General features: G+C 37.1%; 1 protein-coding gene across 2 annotated transcripts in view; it reads left to right on the top strand.

Annotated features, from left to right (window-relative positions):
* LOC136027586 (116 kDa U5 small nuclear ribonucleoprotein component-like) overlaps window positions 1–21,094 on the top strand; it is an 83,139-nt gene that overhangs the window by 22,905 nt on the left and 39,140 nt on the right. For both annotated transcript variants that reach the window (XM_065704970.1, XM_065704971.1), the window contains exons 4-8: window positions 4,324–4,604; window positions 8,485–8,609; window positions 10,651–10,775; window positions 13,374–13,568; window positions 16,420–16,510. In XM_065704970.1, coding sequence (XP_065561042.1) covers window positions 4,324–4,604; window positions 8,485–8,609; window positions 10,651–10,775; window positions 13,374–13,568; window positions 16,420–16,510 — 817 coding nt within the window. The remainder of the gene's footprint in view (window positions 1–4,323; window positions 4,605–8,484; window positions 8,610–10,650; window positions 10,776–13,373; window positions 13,569–16,419; window positions 16,511–21,094) is intronic.

Genomic DNA, 21,094 nt, shown 5'->3' with positions numbered 1-21,094 from the left:
CCAAGACAGTGAACAATTCGTTCACTCTCTTGGGAAAAAAGTCCTCATTATTCTCTCTTCTGTATTTCTATTGTGGAAACACAGTGTGGTCTTCGTCATTATCTACATAACATAATTTTGTTCACACTTCATAATTATAATTTTGTACAATATGGAAACGAAGCCGTTCATATTTTGCATGTTGCAGGACATTTGAATGTAGTTTGGGAAGAGATGCTCTCACTTTGGAAGGGGAGAGCTGAGAGAAAGATAAAAGAAGAAGGGGATTTTTGGTGAATAGGATTTTTAGAAAAGGTAACCCGAAGCTTTTTTTTCGAGATTATAGTGGTGATTTAAAACCTTTGGCTCGATAGGAGTAATCATTAAGGCTCTCACAATATCTAAGAGAGGGACGGATAGTTTTATAGATATGGAGAAGGTGTAGGGAAAGGACGCAGCGCTGTGAAGGAATTTTTAATGATTGAAGTCGCGAATTCCTTCTACTAAGTCCCAAATCTCATGATTGAAGTCCTCAATTCCCGCTGGTGTTGACTTATTTTCCCTTTGGAAGAAGTCAGAAGTCATTTGAGTTCTGTGATGCTTTATTTGATTGTCTCTTTAAAACGCCAAAAGAGGCGGGTTGAAATCAACACAGTTATTCAAAAGGCAGAAGCTGAACACAACAGACTTGTCCGTAACAGACGTATATGCTGTGTAAGATTCTATACACATATTATTTAATATGTCCCCTACTTTTTTAAGGGATACCTCTAGAGTATTTCTATGGCAAGGACAGATCGTCCGTGTATTTCCAGCGATCTGGATGACCTAAGTAAAACAGTCTCCGTTTTTGTGACCCTTCAGCCAGGAAGTGCAATGGGGGGGGGGGGGGGGCTGGGGGCCAACCATGCTGTGCTTTCACACACCCTTCCTGCTTACCTTCCCCAGAATTTTCCAGGTACTCATTTAGAACTGGGGCGACTCTAGCTGAGCTTACAGAGTCATGCCACTGACCCTCGTCCGAAACCAAATAACTAGCTACGCCTGGGATCGAACCCGTTCCCACACACCAGGACGGGTGTGCCCCCAAGAATGGCGGTCTATTCATGATCTTCTGGCTACAAATGCTGTTCAATATTATGTGGCGTTCTGAAGTGATCCCATCAGCATCAGTACTTGTGCTGGTCTACGAGAGGAAAAGAAGCAACTATCGTGGTATAAGTCTGCTCTCGGTGCCCGGCAAACTCTTTGCTATGCTACTTCTCAAGCGGGTAAAAAGCTACCTTTATCTCCTCCGTCACCCCCAGAAGGCTTGGTTCACGCTGGGATGATTTTTGGTGAGGCTTCGGCACTGTCGACAGACAGTCATTGTGGCTGATCTGGTGTGGTCACGAAAATTATCGATCTGTTCAAAGGGCTCTACAGTAATACTGAAAGTTTTGTCATCGTAAATGGTCAGCCCTTCTGACGTGTTCAAATTAGAAATTGTGTTCGACAAGGCTGTGCTGCTGCATCCGAACTTTTCAACTGCATCACAGACCATGTTTTAAGCAAAATATTGCTGACGTAGCCATTTGACATCGATTGCTGGTAGATCTCTGTCAGATGTCGACTTTACTAGTGATGTCGTACCAGTATGCAAAAGTATTGGTGAGCTCAAAACTGCAGTGGAAACACTGGCATCTGTCGCAGAAAAACTTGGTTTAAAAGTAAACTGGTGTAACACCAAAATAATGCATGTGAACAAGACATCATCCAGCCCCCCCCCAACATCTATAGAAGTGTGCGGACAGAATGTTGAGATAGTCGAGCAGATCATCTACATTGGTTCAGGTGTCTGGTCAAATAGGAACCTAGAAGCAGAGATATCATTAAGGGTGGCAAAGGCGAATGCCGCCTTTGGGGAAGAATATTTCAGAAACCCCGGATCAGCCGCCTCACGAAAGGACGAATCTACTCTGCCTAAGTAGCTAGCGTTATTCTGTACTCGTCAAAAACTAGGCACATGACTCAGACACAGATGATCAAGGTAGATGCTGTCCAGACAAAACACCTCGCAAAAGTGACTGTGTTAGATGGCTTAAGTGCGTGTAGAACTTGGATATTTTCTGGTTTTTTAAGTTGTCCCTCCCTATCTGAGCGACTCGAGTCCCCCCCGCTGCGTTGGTACGGTCATCTACTTCGCCTGGCCACTTAAGCACCCTCCCAGCTCATCTTTGCCTTCAATCCAGCTGCAAATGGCTTGAAAGGCCGCAGAGGTGAACCACGCCTAAGATGGGTGGAGGTCATTTTGGGTTAACTCACTATCTTAGGAACATCGACCCCGATGAGGCTCCAATCCTTGCCCTGGACAGAACACTCTGGAGACGACTAACGATGATGACGTCTGGCTCCCTCTATGCTGGTGACGTTGCCGAGCAGGAGCTTTAAGTGAGTAAAGGACAGACCTACTATGAAAGGTGTTTTCTACTAAAACAAAATCTTGACTGTTGTAAGTAAGTGACAGACCTAATATGAAAGGTGTTTTCTATTTAAATAAAAAACCTTACTGTATCAGTAATTTGGAAAAACTGTTCAAGTGTGCGAAAATCTATTAGTCTGTCAAAATACATTTTATTTTTTTTTTTAAGGGCTACTTCCACCATGTCAGGCATTACCAACTGTCTTCTGTTCGCTCGTCGAAATAAAATCGTTACCCAGCAAATCGTTATTAATAAAACTTTTCCGGGATTTATTAATTGGGCAGTAACTTTAAAAGTAAGCAATATTTGAATTCCTTGTGCCAACTTCAGTGTGTTATTTTTCGGATCTCCTACCGTTTCGATATATTAAAGAAAAACAAAATTTACTATATAATTCCATTGCTGGGATCCAGTTCTTTCAATTTGCCAAATTACATTCATCAAATTTGATGTACATGTTTTTTTTTTTGTTTTGTTTTTTTTAATCGGAAATATGTAAAGAAAAATGATTGCAAATAGTTGAAAAAAGGACAATCTTCATAATTTTGAGAAGGTTAGGTTGTTTCCCCAAGAAAAAATATAATTAATGTCATAATTATATGACATTATGCTTGGTAAATGAATAGATTTGTGCCTAATGAATCCAATGATAAAAGTATCTTGTCCGTTTAGTGGAAGTTACTGCTGCGGGCTTGTCATTAAATCACTTAGTTCAGAGGAAACTTAAACCTTAGCAAAGACTTAAAAGCAAGGGCAGTATTGCAGTGACGAGACTATCTTTCGGAGTCGGTCCTCAAAACCCCAAACCTTTTAGAACTCAAAGTCATAAGCAAAAATACAATATTGAACTGTAAAACAAATAAGCCGCCCTCAGTTACTTTTCAAATGAAGCAATTTTTAAGTTTTTTTCTTATTGTTTGATGTTTTTTCTTAATTTTGTTGTCAGATGTTCGGTTGTGAAAATACGAAAGGTATTATGTGACATATCAGTAAGAAAAGAGTTATATATCGGTTCTACTAAAATCAAGAGCGCCCTATCGATTGGCTGAATCAGAATCCATGTATGCTCTTTTGTTCTCGAGATATTCTCACTTTTGTAATACACGCAAAACGCATTGTAACAAAATTTTAACCAGTTCTGCAGACCAAAAAGCATTGATTGCACGGCTTTCCCGCATCCACGAAGATTGTAACATAAGGATCATCATGATATGGCCAGAAAGGAATGGTTGGAGCTCGAGAGAGATAAGGAGGCATATTTTTTAAAACAGTTTTTGCTTTTCCTGAACATTTCGGAAAATGTCATTTACCGCCATTCGTATTTCCACAGCCGAGTTGTGATTTTGTGTTAGCTAGGGGAAACGCAATTGTCAGTAAAAATCGTTGCTAACTATTTTTGTTAGGACGTTAGTAACTATTTTTTTAGGAGGACATAAACATGGCTAAATTATCAGCGAAGTTTTTTTTTTTTTTTATGTATGTATATTTTAGGTATTTTGGTATTAGTAATGTGAGACGCAGTTTTTTAAGCACTTTGTGACAAGTATTTGCATTTGTTGATTTCACCCTAATTCTATCGCCTATTTTAACAAATCAGTTTAATTAGTTTACCAGGGGCACTAATTTAGGGGTGGTATAATTTCCCCCCTCCCCAACAATTTTAAAAATATCTTTTTGGTATTCTTCATAAAAAAAAATTGGGCAAGGACAAACATTTTGAATCGACTCTTTAATGGATAAAATGTACACAAACTGAAACTAAATATGAGAGGAAAGCCCAAAATTCAAGTCTATGCATATTTCCCTACAAAAAATGCAAATTTTTTATCTCTCGAATTGGACACATCAGTGTAGATGGATTAGCTTATTTTCTTCATTTTAGGTATTTAGCAGATATGATGGACAATGCGGATTTGATTAGAAACGTTGCGATTATCGGCCATTTGCATCATGGAAAAACAACATTGGTTGATTGTTTAATACAGCAGACTCATCCTGATGCCAAGCTGCTACGGTCAAGTGGTGAAGAAAAACCTTTGCGTTACACTGACACTTTATTTACTGAGCAAGAAAGGGGTGTCAGCATCAAAGCTATGCCTGTGACATTGGTGCTGCAGAACTTGAAGCAGAAATCCTATCTTATGAACTTCTTTGACACTCCAGGTTAGATTCTTTTTGTTTAGTCAAAGGACGTTGAGTCATTTTGTTTAGTCATTCTCTTTAATGCAGGTTTAAAATCGAGATGATACTGTAGACGGATGGATAAAGAATTATTAATTGGCGGGGTATTTCTTTTTCGTTTCAGTCAGTTAGTCAGTAGGGTTTCTGCTACTGACATTACTAAAATTCGTGATTTTTAATTTGTCTTTCCATTCATTCCAGAATTTATGTCTCCCAGAATTTCTCCATTTTAACCAATCTAACACTCCCTAAGGTAAAAAGCCCCAAGTCTCCTATCAGTTTCACTGAATCCTTCAAGCCTAAGATTCTCTTAAAATATGTGAACTGTGCTTCTTCTAGCTCAGCTGCTTTAGCAGAACCCCAAACCTCAGAACCGCAATGTAGACAAGAAGCTACTTTCGTCTGTAAACTATTTTCTGGATCCTCATGTCAGCCAGATGACCCAAATTACTTTTTAAAAGCATATTTATCAGCGTCTTAAGTTACAATCTTCTGCATGCCTAGACAACCCCCTTAATGCACTAAGGTTAACACCCAAATAAACAAATTCTTCTTTAACCTCTAACATCATTCCTCCAAAATTAAAATGAACCTCAGAATAAACAGCCCCTTTGCTCCTAAATAATAGTACTAGTGACTTCTTAGCATTCAACACTAAATCCTTCTTTTCTAAACAGCTTTTTATTATATCTAATAGCTTCTGAAGATTATCTCTATTATCCGCTACTAGAGCTATGTCATCCACGAATAACATACATGATAACCTAAACCAATCCAAAGATACAAAAGGGACTCCATTACTTTTCATAAAACTATCTAAATTACTAGCAAACATGGAGAAAAGCTTGGGAGATAAAGTGCATCCTTGTTTCACGCCCAGATGAGACGTAACCAGCCTAGAAAAATTTCCCACAACCTTCACAACAAATTTCTTTTTCCGATACAGATTTGCTATTATTGCTACAAAACAAGACGGCTCGCCTTTTTCTAACAGACTATCAATTAACAACCTCCTATTTACTGAGTGAAAAGCACTTTTCAGCTCTAAAAAGGCTACAAATAGCCGACCATTTTTCCCTCTAGCATATCTTCTTCTTGGTATATCCAAAGTAAGAATATGGTCAACAGTGCTGAATGTCGATGTGAATTCCGCTTGCATCGGGCTATGTGTTTCCTCCTTATCTAACCAATCTCTTAGTCTAAGTTCCAGAACCTTAAAGAACAATTTACTTACCACATTTCCCATAAAGATAAACTTAAAGATTTCATGTAATTTTCTATTATCTTTCTTAAAAAGAGGTACTGCTACCGAAGTGTCCCATCAGCGAGACCAACAAACTTTCTCTTTTACAAACGGGAGAATTGCGACCATAATGGGTATTAAAGTTGTCCTTCCTAACCTCAGGGCCTTTGTAGATATACCGTCTGTTCCTGGACACGAATTACCATTGATCTTTTTCAACTGATTCCAAATTTCTTGTTAGATACTGGCCTAATTAAATCGTAATCATTCTGTCTTAAAGGATATGTTACCGTCCCTAGACCTAACTTTCAATCCTCCGAGCCATTCGACTCGTTTGCCCTGACATATTCTGACTCCCTATTTTAAAAATAATCTGGCCACGTCTTAACTGGCGGGACATCCCCTCTTATTCTCAGGCCCCGGATTGAACATTTAACTACCGACTAAAACTCTCTAAGGTTATTTACACAATAAGCTTACTTAATTTCCTCATTAATCTTCTTCGGCCCCTCTCTCTCTTTTTAACTCTTTTAGCCCTATTATAATCTGACCTTAATTTCCTATTTTCAGCTAGCCTGCGCAACTTCGTTTCCTGATCAAATTGGTCTGTTGCTTTAAGTAGCCTGAAAACCCTAATTACCTCTTCCCTTTTCTGGCTACATTCCTCATCGGAAAAATCCCTCATCTTTTATGGTCGGATGTTTCCTATCCTGAGATAAAGGCTTGATTCTTTCATAAATTCTATGTATGATTACCGAAACAGCTTGATCCAATTCAGCTGGTTCGGAAAAATTTAAAATCGAATGGCAATCATTCTGAAATTCCTCACTTTCTAGTTCCATTTTAACCAATTCTTCTTTCTCCTTGGCTGTCCAACCTGGTTTACGGATCCTTTCCTCACACGTAGACCTTTCCTCTACCCTTTCAGACTGTCGAATATACGCTATACTCACTCGCAAATGGTCAGATAAGCCCAACTCTAGGACCCTGAGGTCCACCGGCCGGGGCTAGAGAGATAAACTGCATAAAATATAATCAATTAAACTCGGGCTAAACCCACTATAACACGTAAAATCTCCCATACCAAAACCTCCTCCCAACGCCAGTTCATAATTAGTAACCCTTCCTTTTTACAAACATTTATTAAGTTCCTTCTCTGTCTAATTATTTTCCGAGACCTATCCCTACTTTTCCTGTTAAAAAAAAACATACATTCGTTTTCCAAACAAACATTCTGACCTGGTTCATTTACAAGGGGTTCACCAACCTGCAACTCGTGCCCTTCACTAGTATATGCATTGAAATCCCCTAGAAAAACAAAATTACGGCAAGGCTACATTCTTTTATACATCTGTATTAAATTTTCAGTCATTTCCCATGTATCTTCACGGTTGTAAGAACTATTATTCGGAGGCAAATAAACAGCACACTCAACAAGGTGAACGTTTTCAACTGATAATATTAACCATAATAAATTTTCAGACTCACTTTCTAGCCTACGAAATAAATTAAATACACTCTTCCTTACAAAGCGCCGAAACTCCTCCATAGTATCTACCATTTGCCGAAACTTTTCTCCTACACTCAAAAACATCAAAATCTTCACATGACGAAAAATGATCTAGAGAATTCCACGTCTCAACAAGGCAAGTAACATCCCAACTTTCACAACCGGCTGAAGTACTTGACTCGATTTTCCAACTTGTCCTTACTATAACCTTGCAAATTCCAAACTACAGAAGCACAATTCACTATGGCCCTTTCTTCCCTATTCAGGCAGTTTTGACTGGTTCCCAGGCACTACTATATCCACCCAAGTAGGATGCTCCTGATAAAAAATCGGTGCTTTCACTATCTGGCGAGGTGAAAATGATTCTTAATCCTGAATCGCCTCCCTTTCTCTAGCATTTTTTTTTCGTGCCTTTATCCTACTTCAAAGGGCTAACGTTATTACTATTTCTTTTGCCCTGTCTCACATTCTGCTGAGCTAAATCCACTGCAGGCTATTGGCTAATGGGGGTATTTTACTGCCCACCAACGAAAGAAGCCCGGTCCCCCTCTTCTACACTAAATACAGAAAAAGCGCTATATGACTTTATTTCTCTTCGTTTCAAGTTTTAATGTGGCTCTTTAATTTTCTTTGAAAGTATTTTTGTAAAATATTACTTTGTCATGATGTTACCTAACGTTTATTTTTGCCAGTATCATATCATTATAGGCATACTCAGTTGGAGGATGGGGGGAGGGACGGTAAAGTACCAATTCCTCTTGGGGCGCTTTGCATTTGCATATTAAACACTATATAAAAAATAAAAGCATAAATAATTTATAAAGATTTTTACAAATGTACTTATGCAAAAAAAGTAGTATGTAAAGCCAAATTTTATACATTCTAGCATTTGTAACTAGAAGGCGGGGGTGAATAGGTCGTATGTATACAACTGTTCCTCCAACCAGATCAAACTCAGAAATACTGCATGACGTAGAGGCAGAGGTCACTCCTTTCAACGCTCTGTATGTGCCTAAGTAGACAGTAGATATGAGGCGTTTTAACTATTAATGATACCTGTATGTGTTCTATGCTGTTGTTTGTTTTTTTCTACGGATAGATTTTTCTAGGTCATGTCAACTTCAGTGACGAGGCAACAGCTGCTATGAGAATCTCAGATGGAGTCCTTCTTGTTGTTGATGCAGTGGAGGGTGTTTTACTAAATAGCGAAAGACTCATTAAGCACGCCGTTCAGGTAAGCTTTATTTCTACGCATCTCTGAAAGTAAGACAGACTATTAGTTTTTTTTAGTCACGAATTATTAAGTGGTTATTTTTTTTATTTCAATATTAATTTATTTGTGTCTAGATTGGTTGAGGGAAAGAAAACGATGAAATTAATTGTATTGGACATGGTAAAGAAAAAGCTTTTTGAAAAATCAAGTATACTTTTTATGCCGGAACCATGCTTAGCTCACTTAAGGCCCATTGACAATAAGATTTTCGTAATACCGAGATTTAGCTAGCCCTAATTTGAGCCAATCAGAAAAATCCTATGAAGACTCTGGTGTTTTCTTGATGACAATGAATTCACATCATTCTGCCATAATTTTCTGTATACTTGTATTTGAAGTAGAAAAATCTAAAGATTTATGTTCAAATCGGGTTCAGAGGCATCTCATTCGTCTGCCAATGAGAAATTTTAAATTGTAATTTTAGGTCATTGGTAAAGTTATACGGTGTAAGGTTATTGTCATTCAAGATTTCGGTTATCAAGGGAGATACAACAGACACTTGTATCGTGGAACAACGTAAAAATATAGAAGCTGCCAAGCCCCGCAGCCTTGAAAGTAGGTAGTCAAAAAAGAAAATTTCACTGGTGATAAAGGTGTTAACTCTTTGCTAACACAATAGTTTTAGCCAACTCAGCATGTATATCCATGATTCCCAACGCAGGGCGCAGGCCCCACCGGTGGGATACGGCAATGTTTTTGTGGGTCATAGGCAGGACGTGCCCCCTTTGGTTTACTATACTTAAGAGACTTCCATCTTTTTCATTAGTATAAAATATGCCTCGAGGACTACCCAAAAAAAAAAGATTCTAAGTTAATGATCTTTTAAATAACTTTGAAGACCACACTGCCTTTCCATGACGAAAGTAAAACAGTTCAAAATAGGGATGAAACCTTTTTATTGATAGTGAATAGATATAAAATTATTTAACTGGATATTTCGAACACATATACAGTGTTCATCATCAGCAGTAAAACAAAAAGACATGAATAAAAATAAACAAAATTTATACCTAATAACTAATTACATATAGTTTATTGTTCTTATTTTTTTTCAATGCAGCAGAGGAGGCAAATCTCTTTGACCTTTTCGGTTCCGGCTCATTAGAATTATCTGACATATTACGTGGACAGAGGTCATGGCTCTTAGGTGAGGTGATATTTACTTAATTCGACCTCAGTAAATTATCATAAATTGAGTTCAATCCAAATTCACCTGTATCTCTGTTTATGGAATTATTCTTGAATAATTTTTTTTTTAATTTCGATTGTTTCCCTGAAAATTTGCTATAAACCTTGGTCCTTATAAATCAAAGAAACATTTTCAAACAAAATAAAATGATTTGGAAAATTAAATATATGTTCCGAGAGGGCCGACGTGAAATCTTCAGGTTTGGTATTTTGCTTTAAAGACGATGAAATAGAATTATGATGGTGTAGCAATCTAATTTTTAAATTCTGGTTAGTACGTCCCACATAAGAGCTTCCACAAGTACATGGGATTTTATAAAATTATATAAAATTTTCTGCTCCAGACTATCTTTAGTGCTAGTCTTATACTTGTGTGGTACATCGAGTAAGTATGTTAAAGATCATGGTTGATATGTTAAATGCTAATAGTTTTCGTGGTTAATCTGAAAGCAAGGCTATTAGTCTTGGTGTGAAATCACGAGTTGGATCGATTTGCACGATCAGAATTGTGCTTTTTGGAAATCCAATTTTGGTAAAACAAAAATTATGACGTTTCCGAATGGAGTTTGAAGAGTTTGTAAGACCAAGTTCAAAGAGAAGTAGGAACTTTGTAAAGAGTGAAGCTCAAAACAGTGTAGGCTGGAGGAAAAGTTTGTGCAGCAGTGTTGGCCTCAAGTGGTTTGGTTCTGCGATGACATGGTAATAGCAGTAGTAACAGTTCGTCGTAATACTAATTATCTCAAAACAAGGTTAATAGACGCATTTTTGTATGCTAACATGGAAAATATATTTCAAAGTCGAGCTTTAATTTTAGGAACGTTTAGCCATAACTTTATGCATCAACAAAATTGACAGACTTATTCTGGAGTTGAAACTTCCGCCAAACGATGCTTACTTCAAACTAAGGCATATTATCGATGAGGTTAATAATCTTCTTAGGTAAGTTTATCTCGATTATTCAGTATCTTTAGCGACGTTTCAGAACAGATTGCCGCCAGGGCCGTATCGAGGATTATTTTTCAGGGAGGGGTGGTGGATTTACAAAAGAAACTTTAAAAACGCATCAAAAATGTGTTTATATTCATTTTGTTACATTTTGACGAGTTGGACAAAAAGTATCAGTGGGGGGTATAGCCCCTTAACCCCCTCCCTCCTGGATACGGCCTTTATTGCTGCACTTAATCTTTCTAGAGAATATAATTTTATAAGCTGATGAACAAGAAATCAAATTATGTCTAGTATCTTTCAAGTTTGAAAGATATTTTCAAAGTTGGGTATTTCAAAAATGTTTCCTGAAGTCGGATTTTTAATTGGGTTCGGCCAATTTTATTCGGCCAATTTTGGAATTTGATAACTTTACGATACTCATTATGTGTCGTGAGTTTGAGCTTTATCACTGGGCTTCCTTTGTATACCTGATGCTGCAAGTTATATTGTTAAAGAAAAAACATTCAGGGGTTATCTGCCTTATGTCGTCTCCTAAACTTCTAGCCGTTCTTTTAGGGATATTTCCTCCTTTTTCTAAAGCCAGTAATAGAATAGAAGGGATTGTGTTCATAATGTTCAATATTTTTAAGATAACGTAAGTATGTTAAAAAAAGAAGAAATGACGACAACAAAAATTCCAAGTGTATAATTTTAAATTTCAATTTTTTAAGCTATTATTTTTAAGAAAAGTCAAATCAGTGGTGGTCGACTGTCATTTTGAAAATAACTCACAGATTCTCTCTGCTTTGAAGTTATCAGCCAAATATTGTGAATGAATGTTGAAATTTTCTTCAGATTTATGATCAATTAAGAAGAGAGTGTACTGAAAAGTACTTCCCGTCTGTGTTACTTCCGTCTCTGAAAATTTTTGAAAGTTGGGTTTCTGACGGTCCTCGACCTGACTATTTCGGTAACTGGGACAGGGGGCCACATTGTGCCAACGGTAATACGGTTTGCTCCCTTTGCAAGTTTTTTGGCATAGAAAATGATTTCTTCAAACCTGCAACAGATTTGGCTTTAGATGCTGTTTTAATCACGTTTTTGCCAAAAAGATAATCAGTAACTTTGTGTTCAGACGCACACAAAGCTGATGCTACCTCAGTGTCTGAACTTGATTCGAGTTTCATGACAGGGCGCCTTTAAGGTGTAACGTCTAAGACCAAGCAAGTGCACCGCATCTGTTAGGTTTTAAACACTCTTTTTAACATTCAAAGTACTATATTTGCTGCTTGCTTCTAAAAAACAGTACCTTGAGTGGATAATATTCTAAGTACTTGCAATGGCTTGGTATCTCTCTGTTTTGCTTGCGGTAATAGAGTAGCCTTTCACTGTTCGCCTCTGGGATAACAATCTTGTCGGCATTGGCCGGCCTAGGATGGTGTTCCATCAGTTCCTTAAGCTCTGTTTGTTCCAATGGCTCAGAGAAGGCACGGTTTGCAACCGTGGCCAGTTTTATGGGGATTTTAGGACCTTTATTAATACCCAAGCGAGCTTCTGATATTTTGACTTTTAGTATTTTTCTTAGTCGGAGAAGCCTTTCGCTTTTATTATCCTTCTCAACCAGTGTCGTTGAGAGGCTCCGAGAGCCGAGTGTAACAATCCTGGGATTAGAATCTGGGATTGGATTAGAATTCGGGATCCGGGACTTGAATTAAAATTAGGGCCCCGAGAGGCAAATCTTTGATTGTTTGAATTAAATTTAGTGCTTCGAAAGCTAAATCTGGCATTGCCTGAATTAGAATTGTGGCTCCAAGAGCCAAGTCTTCGATTCCTCGAGGGAACTCCAGGGGGGCCGAGAACTATATTGAGTAGGAGTCAAAAACTACTCAGGGCTTTCATTACTATCAGTTTCACTGTCCGTGTCAAGAATCCTACGACAAAAAATTTCTATCATCTTTTTTATTATCACAGTCCTCTACCTAACTGTCTAGTAAGCATATTGCTAAATCATCTTTTTCACTCAATTTATAATTGTTTCGTTGTCAACCTAAGCGATAGCAAATATTAAAACTGATATTATGTTTGTTAACCCAGGCGAACTTATATGTCTGTCTCAGTTGAACTCGAAGGTGGAGCTAAGGTGCTCCCCTTTGGAGTGAAATTACTTATAGAACTTGCGGCCGGGTTTCTCGTTGCCCTATAAAAATGATGTGTGCTTGTGGGTGAATGTTTCGTTCGCTCCCGTTTCGGATCAAATTGGAAAAATTGTTTATTCCGTACTATAAATTATTGGAATGAATTAAAGATTCCTGATTATGGGTTAGGGAAATTTTCTTTCTACATCGGTATTCAAAGGAGAAAAGATAGGTATATTTTCCTGTTTCTTTTTTTAGAGATGTTCCGGAAAGACTTGGGGAAATCCCAGCTGGAACTCACAGAGCAACATCGCTTTGTCATTTCCGCTTAAAAAGATTTATTGTCTTCTCTTAGAAGTTTCCTTTCCTCGATGCTAATATTGTTTCTTTTGTCTTAGATTTATTGCTTTTCTCTTTTTTTTCTTGTATATGCCTGTATTTTTCATTATAATGGGTTGGAGAAATTGTTTTTTAGTGTCTATAGTGACGATGAACGTCCTCTTTATGTGTCTCCATTGCTTGGAAACGTATGTTTTGCCAGTAGCCAATTTCAAGTGTGTTTCACCCTTAAATCTTTCGCTAAATTGTATTCAGAGACGTTTGGAGGAGACTTCAATGACTATGAATTCAGTCGACGGCTGTGGGGTGATATCTACTTCAACAGCAAAACGTGAGTACTCTTTTTCTAATTTGTAAATTTGGGACTTTAGTTTTTAAATTTATAGAATTTTGAGTTGTCGATAATAGTTGCGTCGTAAAAACGAGTTGAATTTGAACCTGAGTTGCGCTTCTCTGTATATTTTATACTTAACCAAAGTCTCTTATAACATACACTTTTAAAAAATACAGTTCTGAACTAATGGACACATATGCATCAATAGATATTTGTAATTAGCATCATAATATTATGGTCGCATATTTCTGGCATTTACAAATCTATATAATCGACAATAAAAGTATTTGAGGAAAATTTTTATCGAAATATAAAAGGCCAACTTTGTACATGATGTTTTTTCTTCGTGTATGGGATATTCATTCACTTTTCGGCAAAGCTTTAAGTATCTTACCATCCACAAAGAAATGACCCTCGGAGATGGCTTGAAATAGTGTTAGCAAGTGTCTATAGTAGTTTAAGATCTTTTGTAATTACACATTCTTTTAAGCAGATTTGGAAATCTGGGCACTGTGTTGTAGATTGATGTTGCAAAGTTTTCTACTTCACCACCTATGTTATCAAAGATAATGTAGAACTAGTAAAAAATGAAAATCTAAAGAATGCGTGTATAAGAAGAGAAGGGGCCAGAATCGGAGTTTTTTTTTTCGGGGCAGTGGCAACTGTAAACTTTGCCGCCCCCTGCCGCACCATCACTAGTGTAAATATTGCATTTTTTGCCCTAAAACACTCGAATTTAACCTTGTTTTTCCGCCCCTGGGTGCGCTGCCCGGGGTGCTTGTCCCTGTCCCCTCTAGTCCCCTCCCCCAAATCCGGCCCTGGGAGGGCTTGAACCCTTTATGCATGCTTGTTGACCATTCAATTTAAAAAGTCATTGACAAGTAAAACAATAGTTCAATGGTAAATAATTTATTTTGAACACGACCGCATTCCGAATATGGGGGGGGGGAAACGAAAATTTCGTTTAACTACTCCAATTGGTTTTATGGCGGAATTTTTTATGACGCAACTGAATTTTGGACAGTGGGAGAGATGATTTGAAGTTAGATCTGAGTCGGTACGATATCACTGATTGTTCATAGCTGTAATATCGTGCCGAGTATTGCACAGCACTACATTCAGTCTGGCTGAATTAGTCATAATATTATTTGAAAAGCGTTACTATATTAAAAAGTAGTTAACTTCTCAAAAGTATGGGTGGTGAAAGCTTTGTCATTTATGCTGCATATTAGTAGCTTTAATACTGATTTTCAGGTAAATCTTCTCCTGGATTTTTTTTTCCTTTTTTTTTGCTTCATATGCGAATTTGCTAAACATTAAATAAATAAAGTAGTATCTGAGAAGGGATTATTACTGGAGGAATCCCAGGTTCTGTAGGATAAACCAAAGTTTATCCTCTTCAAAAAATCAATAAAAAAATAATTTCTAATCTTCTGCATTTTCATCTATATACTATTAGAATACGCATATCCCATTTGGCTTTTCGCTGTGACAAAACAAGAAAGTATGAAGTTGAACAGGTATCACTACAAATCGTCTACGGGATTGCCCGTTGCCTTACTCTTTATCTAAAAGCATTTAAACTTGACCCTCTTTTCATCCGTCGCGAAAAATTGTGCCTGAAACTTGGCTCAATTTTCCTCCTCCATTCCACCTACAAGAACCTTCTCCTTCCTTCCTTTGTCTCTCTTTCATCCCGACTCCCCAGAGAAACGGTTGTGAAAGTTCCAAAACTGACAGTGGTTTACTCTAGGTCATAGCGTTATTCTCGAAGCTCATCTGTCCATGTCGCCTGGCCAAGCGGCGAAACCACTTGGCCAACCGGACACTGGTGCCGAGTTCTGTTTGTGCCTTTAACAATTCGTAACTTGTGCGTTTTATCGCATCTTTTTGATAAATCTTTCTTGTCGTGACCATATTTTAGTTATTGTAGTAAATTTAACTTTATCACTAATTGATTGACTAAAAGTTACCAATTGATTGACTAAAAGTTTGATCCGTGCCTATGAGAGTGTATCTTCTTTACAATAAATGATTTGATTTATCTAAATTGAAATTTGTGCTCTTAGTTCTCCAAGAATACCTTTCATTGGTATTTTCATTGGAAAATACCTTTTTTGGTATTTACGTACAAATTAGCCCCGACTAGATATCGAAATATACACATTGCCCCCTCCCCCTGAATTACCGAGTGTCAGGTAAATCTCCTCATTTCTTTTTATAGTTTTCTGTACGAGTTTGTAAAATACCAAACAAAGTAGTATCTCAGAAGCGATTACTGCTAAAACTGAAGCCACTGTTAATAAAAAAAAATAGATAAATAAAATTAAATAAATAAATGGATAAGCTTAACGCAAGCATATGTGTATTGGACATGTCAACAAATATAGAACGACACATTTATATAATTCATGGTTTCAGACCCCCCTATCCCGTATAATTACGGAACAAAGCAAGAGCCATTTTTAGTGGCATTCACATTCACATTGTTGCAGTTTGACGATGCTCTACGACTAATAATCAATTGCTCTAATTTATAGCTGATGGTTGCTTTTCTCATTACATTACTCTGCTTGTACATCAGATTCTTGTACATTTGGAGTTCTCTTTTGTTCTTAGTATTTAAATTTAGTCAAAAATGGAAATTTTGGAAAATATTTTCTCAGATTTAGAGTTTCCTTTTGAGATTGGCATCTTGTATGTATTGCAAATGGTTGTAACATTATTGATATATGGAGATGACTGCCTTTTCAGCTTTTGCGTTGCATGTTTTTATTCATTTTTTGGCATTGTTGGTAATTTTTCTATTATTGCCTATTTATATTGTTCTATACCTTTTCTTTTGCAGTAGGGGCTTCATTAAGAAGGCACCTCATGGAGGTGCTCCAAGGACTTTTGTGGAATTCATCTTGGAGCCTTTGTACAAGATATTTGCACAGGTCAGTAGTAATCATAACTATTTATCCTTACTCGTATCAAGAACAAAATTATTCAATGTTGTTAAGGAGGGTGTAGTTGTTTTGGAAAGCCATACTACCCCTGTCGTAGCATTTTTTTTTTTTTCTTTTTTTTCGTTATGTTTGGTCAGCAGCTTAGTAACGGTAATAAATGGAAGTTTAAAATTTTTTTCGGTATGGGGAAGGAATGGACAAGAGAATGTCTTTGACAAGAGAAGGTCTTCTGAAGTTGGCAAAATCTTTCGTAGCTCCCCCCCCCCCCTTCCCCAAAAAGGAAAATTTGCACATAAAGAATAATTGGCTTTTTACGATTTTTACTTTTTATTTTGAATAAAATGATTTGTTTAGGACAAGAAGGCACTGGCTGTCTTTAAGGAGGTGTAAGTGTATTTCAGTCAGTAGCATTCATTCAGTGAACAACTCTCTGAGTACCTGGAAAGTTACCTATGTGAAAAACCAGTTTCTGGTTATATTTAATTAATGTACTTGAACTGGATTGCTGTTTATTATTACAGTGTTATAACACATTGTTATTAATTAAGTTGAAATAACACATTATTGTTTATTGACTATTTTGTGGTTTACTGGATAGCAGCTTTGGATATAAGAGTACGGCAGAAATTTCTAGCAGGTCTGAAATTTGATATTTGGCTTCTTATTTTTTTTTTTAAGTTAAGTTAGCCAGTTCTGAAGTTTGAAATGAGCAAGTTCAAGAAAGGGGACTTGGCGTTGGCAAAATTTAGAAATTACCCGCTTTGGCCAGTAAGAATTGTAGACGTTAACACCCAATCAGAAAAAGCATCAAAGTTTCTAGTTTTCTGTTATGGATCCCATGATCTTCAGACAGTCTTAGAAGTAAATTTAGTTCTCTATGCGGAAAAGTCTAAAGAAGCATCACATAAGACTGAACGGAGCGTGAATAAGGCATTTCAGGAGCTGGAGATTTTCCCGGATATCTACTTACAGTATTTAAAAAAAGCTCCCTCCGCTCAAACTGGCTCAAATTCTGAAAAATCATTGGTAGCTGTTCTTGTTTAAAAGTTAGTTTCTACGGAACAAGAGTTAGCACAAACAAAGCAAAATATGCTTAAGGACATCGGGAAATTGGTCACAGAAAAGGTAGCACAAAAAAATAGTATCAACCCAGGTACTGCTGAACAGATAATATCCCAAGTTTATGATGGATTATCAGTCGAATATAATGGTAAATTTGATAAAATTGGCAAAGTACTTAAGGGGTTAAGAGCTCAAATAGAGTCGCTGGAAAATCGTATTGCAAAAATGGAAGATAGACTTGACGAGTATCAACAAGAAGCTCAGCTTGATTCCCTTGTATTCGTAGGGGTCAAACAGGCCCCTGGTGTTGACCTTAAAGTAACAATGCACAATATAATAAAGGACAAAATGGGCTTGAGTGCTCTTATGAGTAATCAAATTCTTTCTATGCAACGTTTTCGCTTACCCAACCCTACAGCTCAGATTAGTGATGAAAGTCGAGTTGCCCCTGTGATTGTCAAACTTTCTAATAAAGATGTTGCGCATACTGTCTTTAAAGCGAAGTCTAAGCTAGCGAAATCTGGTGTTTTGTGAATGAATATCTCACGAAGCAGCGCAAGATTATCCTGGACAGTGCTAGAGATAAGTTCGGAGCAAAGAACGTTTGGTCGGACCAAGGCCGTATTTTTGCTCGCCTACCAGGTGAAGCTTCTTCTAGGAGGCTTAGGAAGGTTGAAGACACCTTCTAGATTAGTATCTTATTTTATTTCTCGTTTGTAGTATTTATTTGTTTATTGTTTTGTCTTCGTTTGTTTGATCTTTTCTTTTTTGTGAGTTATCTTGCTTATCTTCTTTTACCGTTGTTTTGCTTATGATTCGTCTTGTTGGCCACTCTCCCCCCCCCCCTATGGAGAACCCATTTTTTTTTCATTATTATTCCACCTGTCCCCGTATTGCAAAAAAAAATTATTCATATAGGTTAACTATGCGTTTATAATGATTCGCAAACTGATTATTTACGTATTATATGTCTGATCAGTTGAATGGCATGAATCGGTTGCGACAATTTGAATCTGACCCTTTTCGACTGAATGATATACTTCGCGATGGAATAGCAAATGATTATTTTGCAATTGATTTTGATTGCAAAAGATTGAGTAAATATATTCCAGTTACGTCGTCGTCATGGGAAAAAAGTGAGAATTTTCTTAGTGTATGCCATTGGAATTGTCATCTAACTACAAGTTATAATGATATCTTGCATTTGCTAGATCTGTCTAATAGCTATTTTGATGTTATTGGTTTTTGCGAGACTTTTTTGACTTCTGAGCATTTTCTGCCTTCATTTCAATTTCCAGGTTACCAATTATTTGTGAAAAACCGTGAGCTGATGGCAAGGGGAGGTCTAGCATTCCTTGTAAAAAATGGGATATTTTGCCGTCAAAGGGGGGATGTCGATGTTTGGATAGAGGGTAAGGTTGAATCGTTTACTCTTGAACTGGCTATTAATTCAAAAAAACTTATTGTAAGTGAGGTTTATAAACCACCAAGTGCTCGTTTGGAGGATTTCACGGAAGGATTTGAGATATTAATGAGAGCTGCGGTATCTAGCAAGTTAGATTTTATTTGTATGGGAGATTTTAATTTTGATTTGTATGATTTACATGCTATTAATCTTGATTTTTTAAATTTGATGGTTTCAAATGATTTATTTCCCCTTGTTGTGGTCCCGACGCGTATAACTAGTCATTCAGCAACTATAATAGATAATATTTTTGTTAGTTCGAAGTACCTGAAATCTAGTGCTGCTGATGTTCTGGTATTCCCATGTTCGGATCATCTCCCAGTTGTAGCTTCTGTGCCACTAGTAATTGCCAAGGAGAAAAAGGCAGAAAAAAAGCAAATGCGGCAATTAAGGAAGCAGAATATGGAAAACCTTGCTGAGGAACTTAGTAAGGTTTCATGGAAACCAGTTTTTGATGAGACAGAAGATGCATCCCATGCATTTGATATTTTTATGAATATTCTCCAGCCGATATATGATAAAACATGTCCACTAAAAGTGTTGAGAAATACAAGGGAATCACCGAGAAAGCCGTGGGTTACATCAGAACTTATTCAGATGATTAAGAAGAGGAATCTACTGTATCAGTCATTTTTAGATTGCCAAAGTGCTGATATGTTTGAAGAGTTCAAAAAAATAAGAAATCAAGTGAATACATTACGAAGATCTTGTTTCAAGAGTTATTATGAATTGAAACTTGGGGAAACAAAGGGGGACTCAAGGGGAACATGGAAGGTTTTGAGAGAAGTGTTGGGTAGTGACAAGAAGAAAAATACACCAACTTCACTAATTGTGGATGGAAAAGTCTATGAAGGCAAGCAGAGCATTGTGAATCACTTTGGTGCCTACTTCTCGACGATTGGTGAAGTGGTTCAAAAGCAAGACCAGCCACTGAGTCAAGGAACAAGTGAGGAAGCTTTCATTGATGATAGAGGCCTGGGACTAATAATGGAGGCTGAAGAAACGAATATGCAGGAGTTGAAAGAAATTGTAAATAGTATTAAGTCCAACTCTTCAGGTAGTGACGGTATAAGCCTTAAGACATTCAAGCTTATTATGGTTTATCTCCTACCATGCCTTGTTTACATGATTAATTTATCACTGGAATCGGGAGAATTCCCGCAAAAGCTTAAAGAGGCGCGAGTGATTCCTCTTCACAAAAGTGGCTCAAAGACTGATCTGACTAACTTGAGACCGATTTCTCTACTGTCGGTGTTCTCGAAAATGTATGAAAAAGTTATGCATAAAAAGCTTTATGCACATTTAACAAAACATGGTTTTTTAAGTGATAGTCAGTTCGGATTCAGGAAAGGACATTCTACTGTTCATGCTATGCAGCATTTTCTTGATTTTCTGAATACATCAATGGAAAATGGTGAAATGACTTTATCGGTTTTTATAGATTTTAAAAAAGCGTTTGACACGGTTGATTTTAAAATTTTAATTGATAGACTAAGGTCACTTGGAGTCACAGGTAGTATTTTAAAGTGGTTTGAATCTTATTTGATAGGGAGGTCGATACGTGTATGTTTTGATGATGTTATATCTAATAAATTTTTTATAAGTTGTGGTGTTCCGCAAGGTTCTGTTTTGGGTCCCTTACTATATCTTGTATATGTAGATACTATGCGGTTTTATGTTCCGGGTGTTGTTAATACTTCTTTCGCTGATGACACGGTATTTTCAGCTGCTGCAAGAAATGCTGATGATCTTGTGGAGAAAATTAATCAAGCTTTAAGTCATCTTTTAATTTTTACAAAGATTAGCCGTTTATCAGTGAATGTTTTAAAAACTCATTTTATATTATTTAGTAGGAAAGGAAGTCCAGTTGATTTAAATGGAAAAATATTTCTTTGTAATAGGCCATTGAAACAAGTAGCTGTGGTGAGATACCTTGGTTTCCAGCTTGATCAAAATCTGAATTGGAAAGCATATGGTGATCAGGTGGCAGCTAGGGTATCTAGAGGGCTTGGATTGGTTCGGCGTCTGAGAAATCAGTTACCTCA

This window comes from Artemia franciscana, chromosome 5 (assembly GCF_032884065.1).
Source record: "Artemia franciscana chromosome 5, ASM3288406v1, whole genome shotgun sequence".
In the NCBI taxonomy this organism is placed as follows: domain Eukaryota; kingdom Metazoa; phylum Arthropoda; class Branchiopoda; order Anostraca; family Artemiidae; genus Artemia; species Artemia franciscana.
Note: the sequence above shows the minus strand (reverse complement) of the source record. Positions and strands in the feature narration are given on the sequence as shown.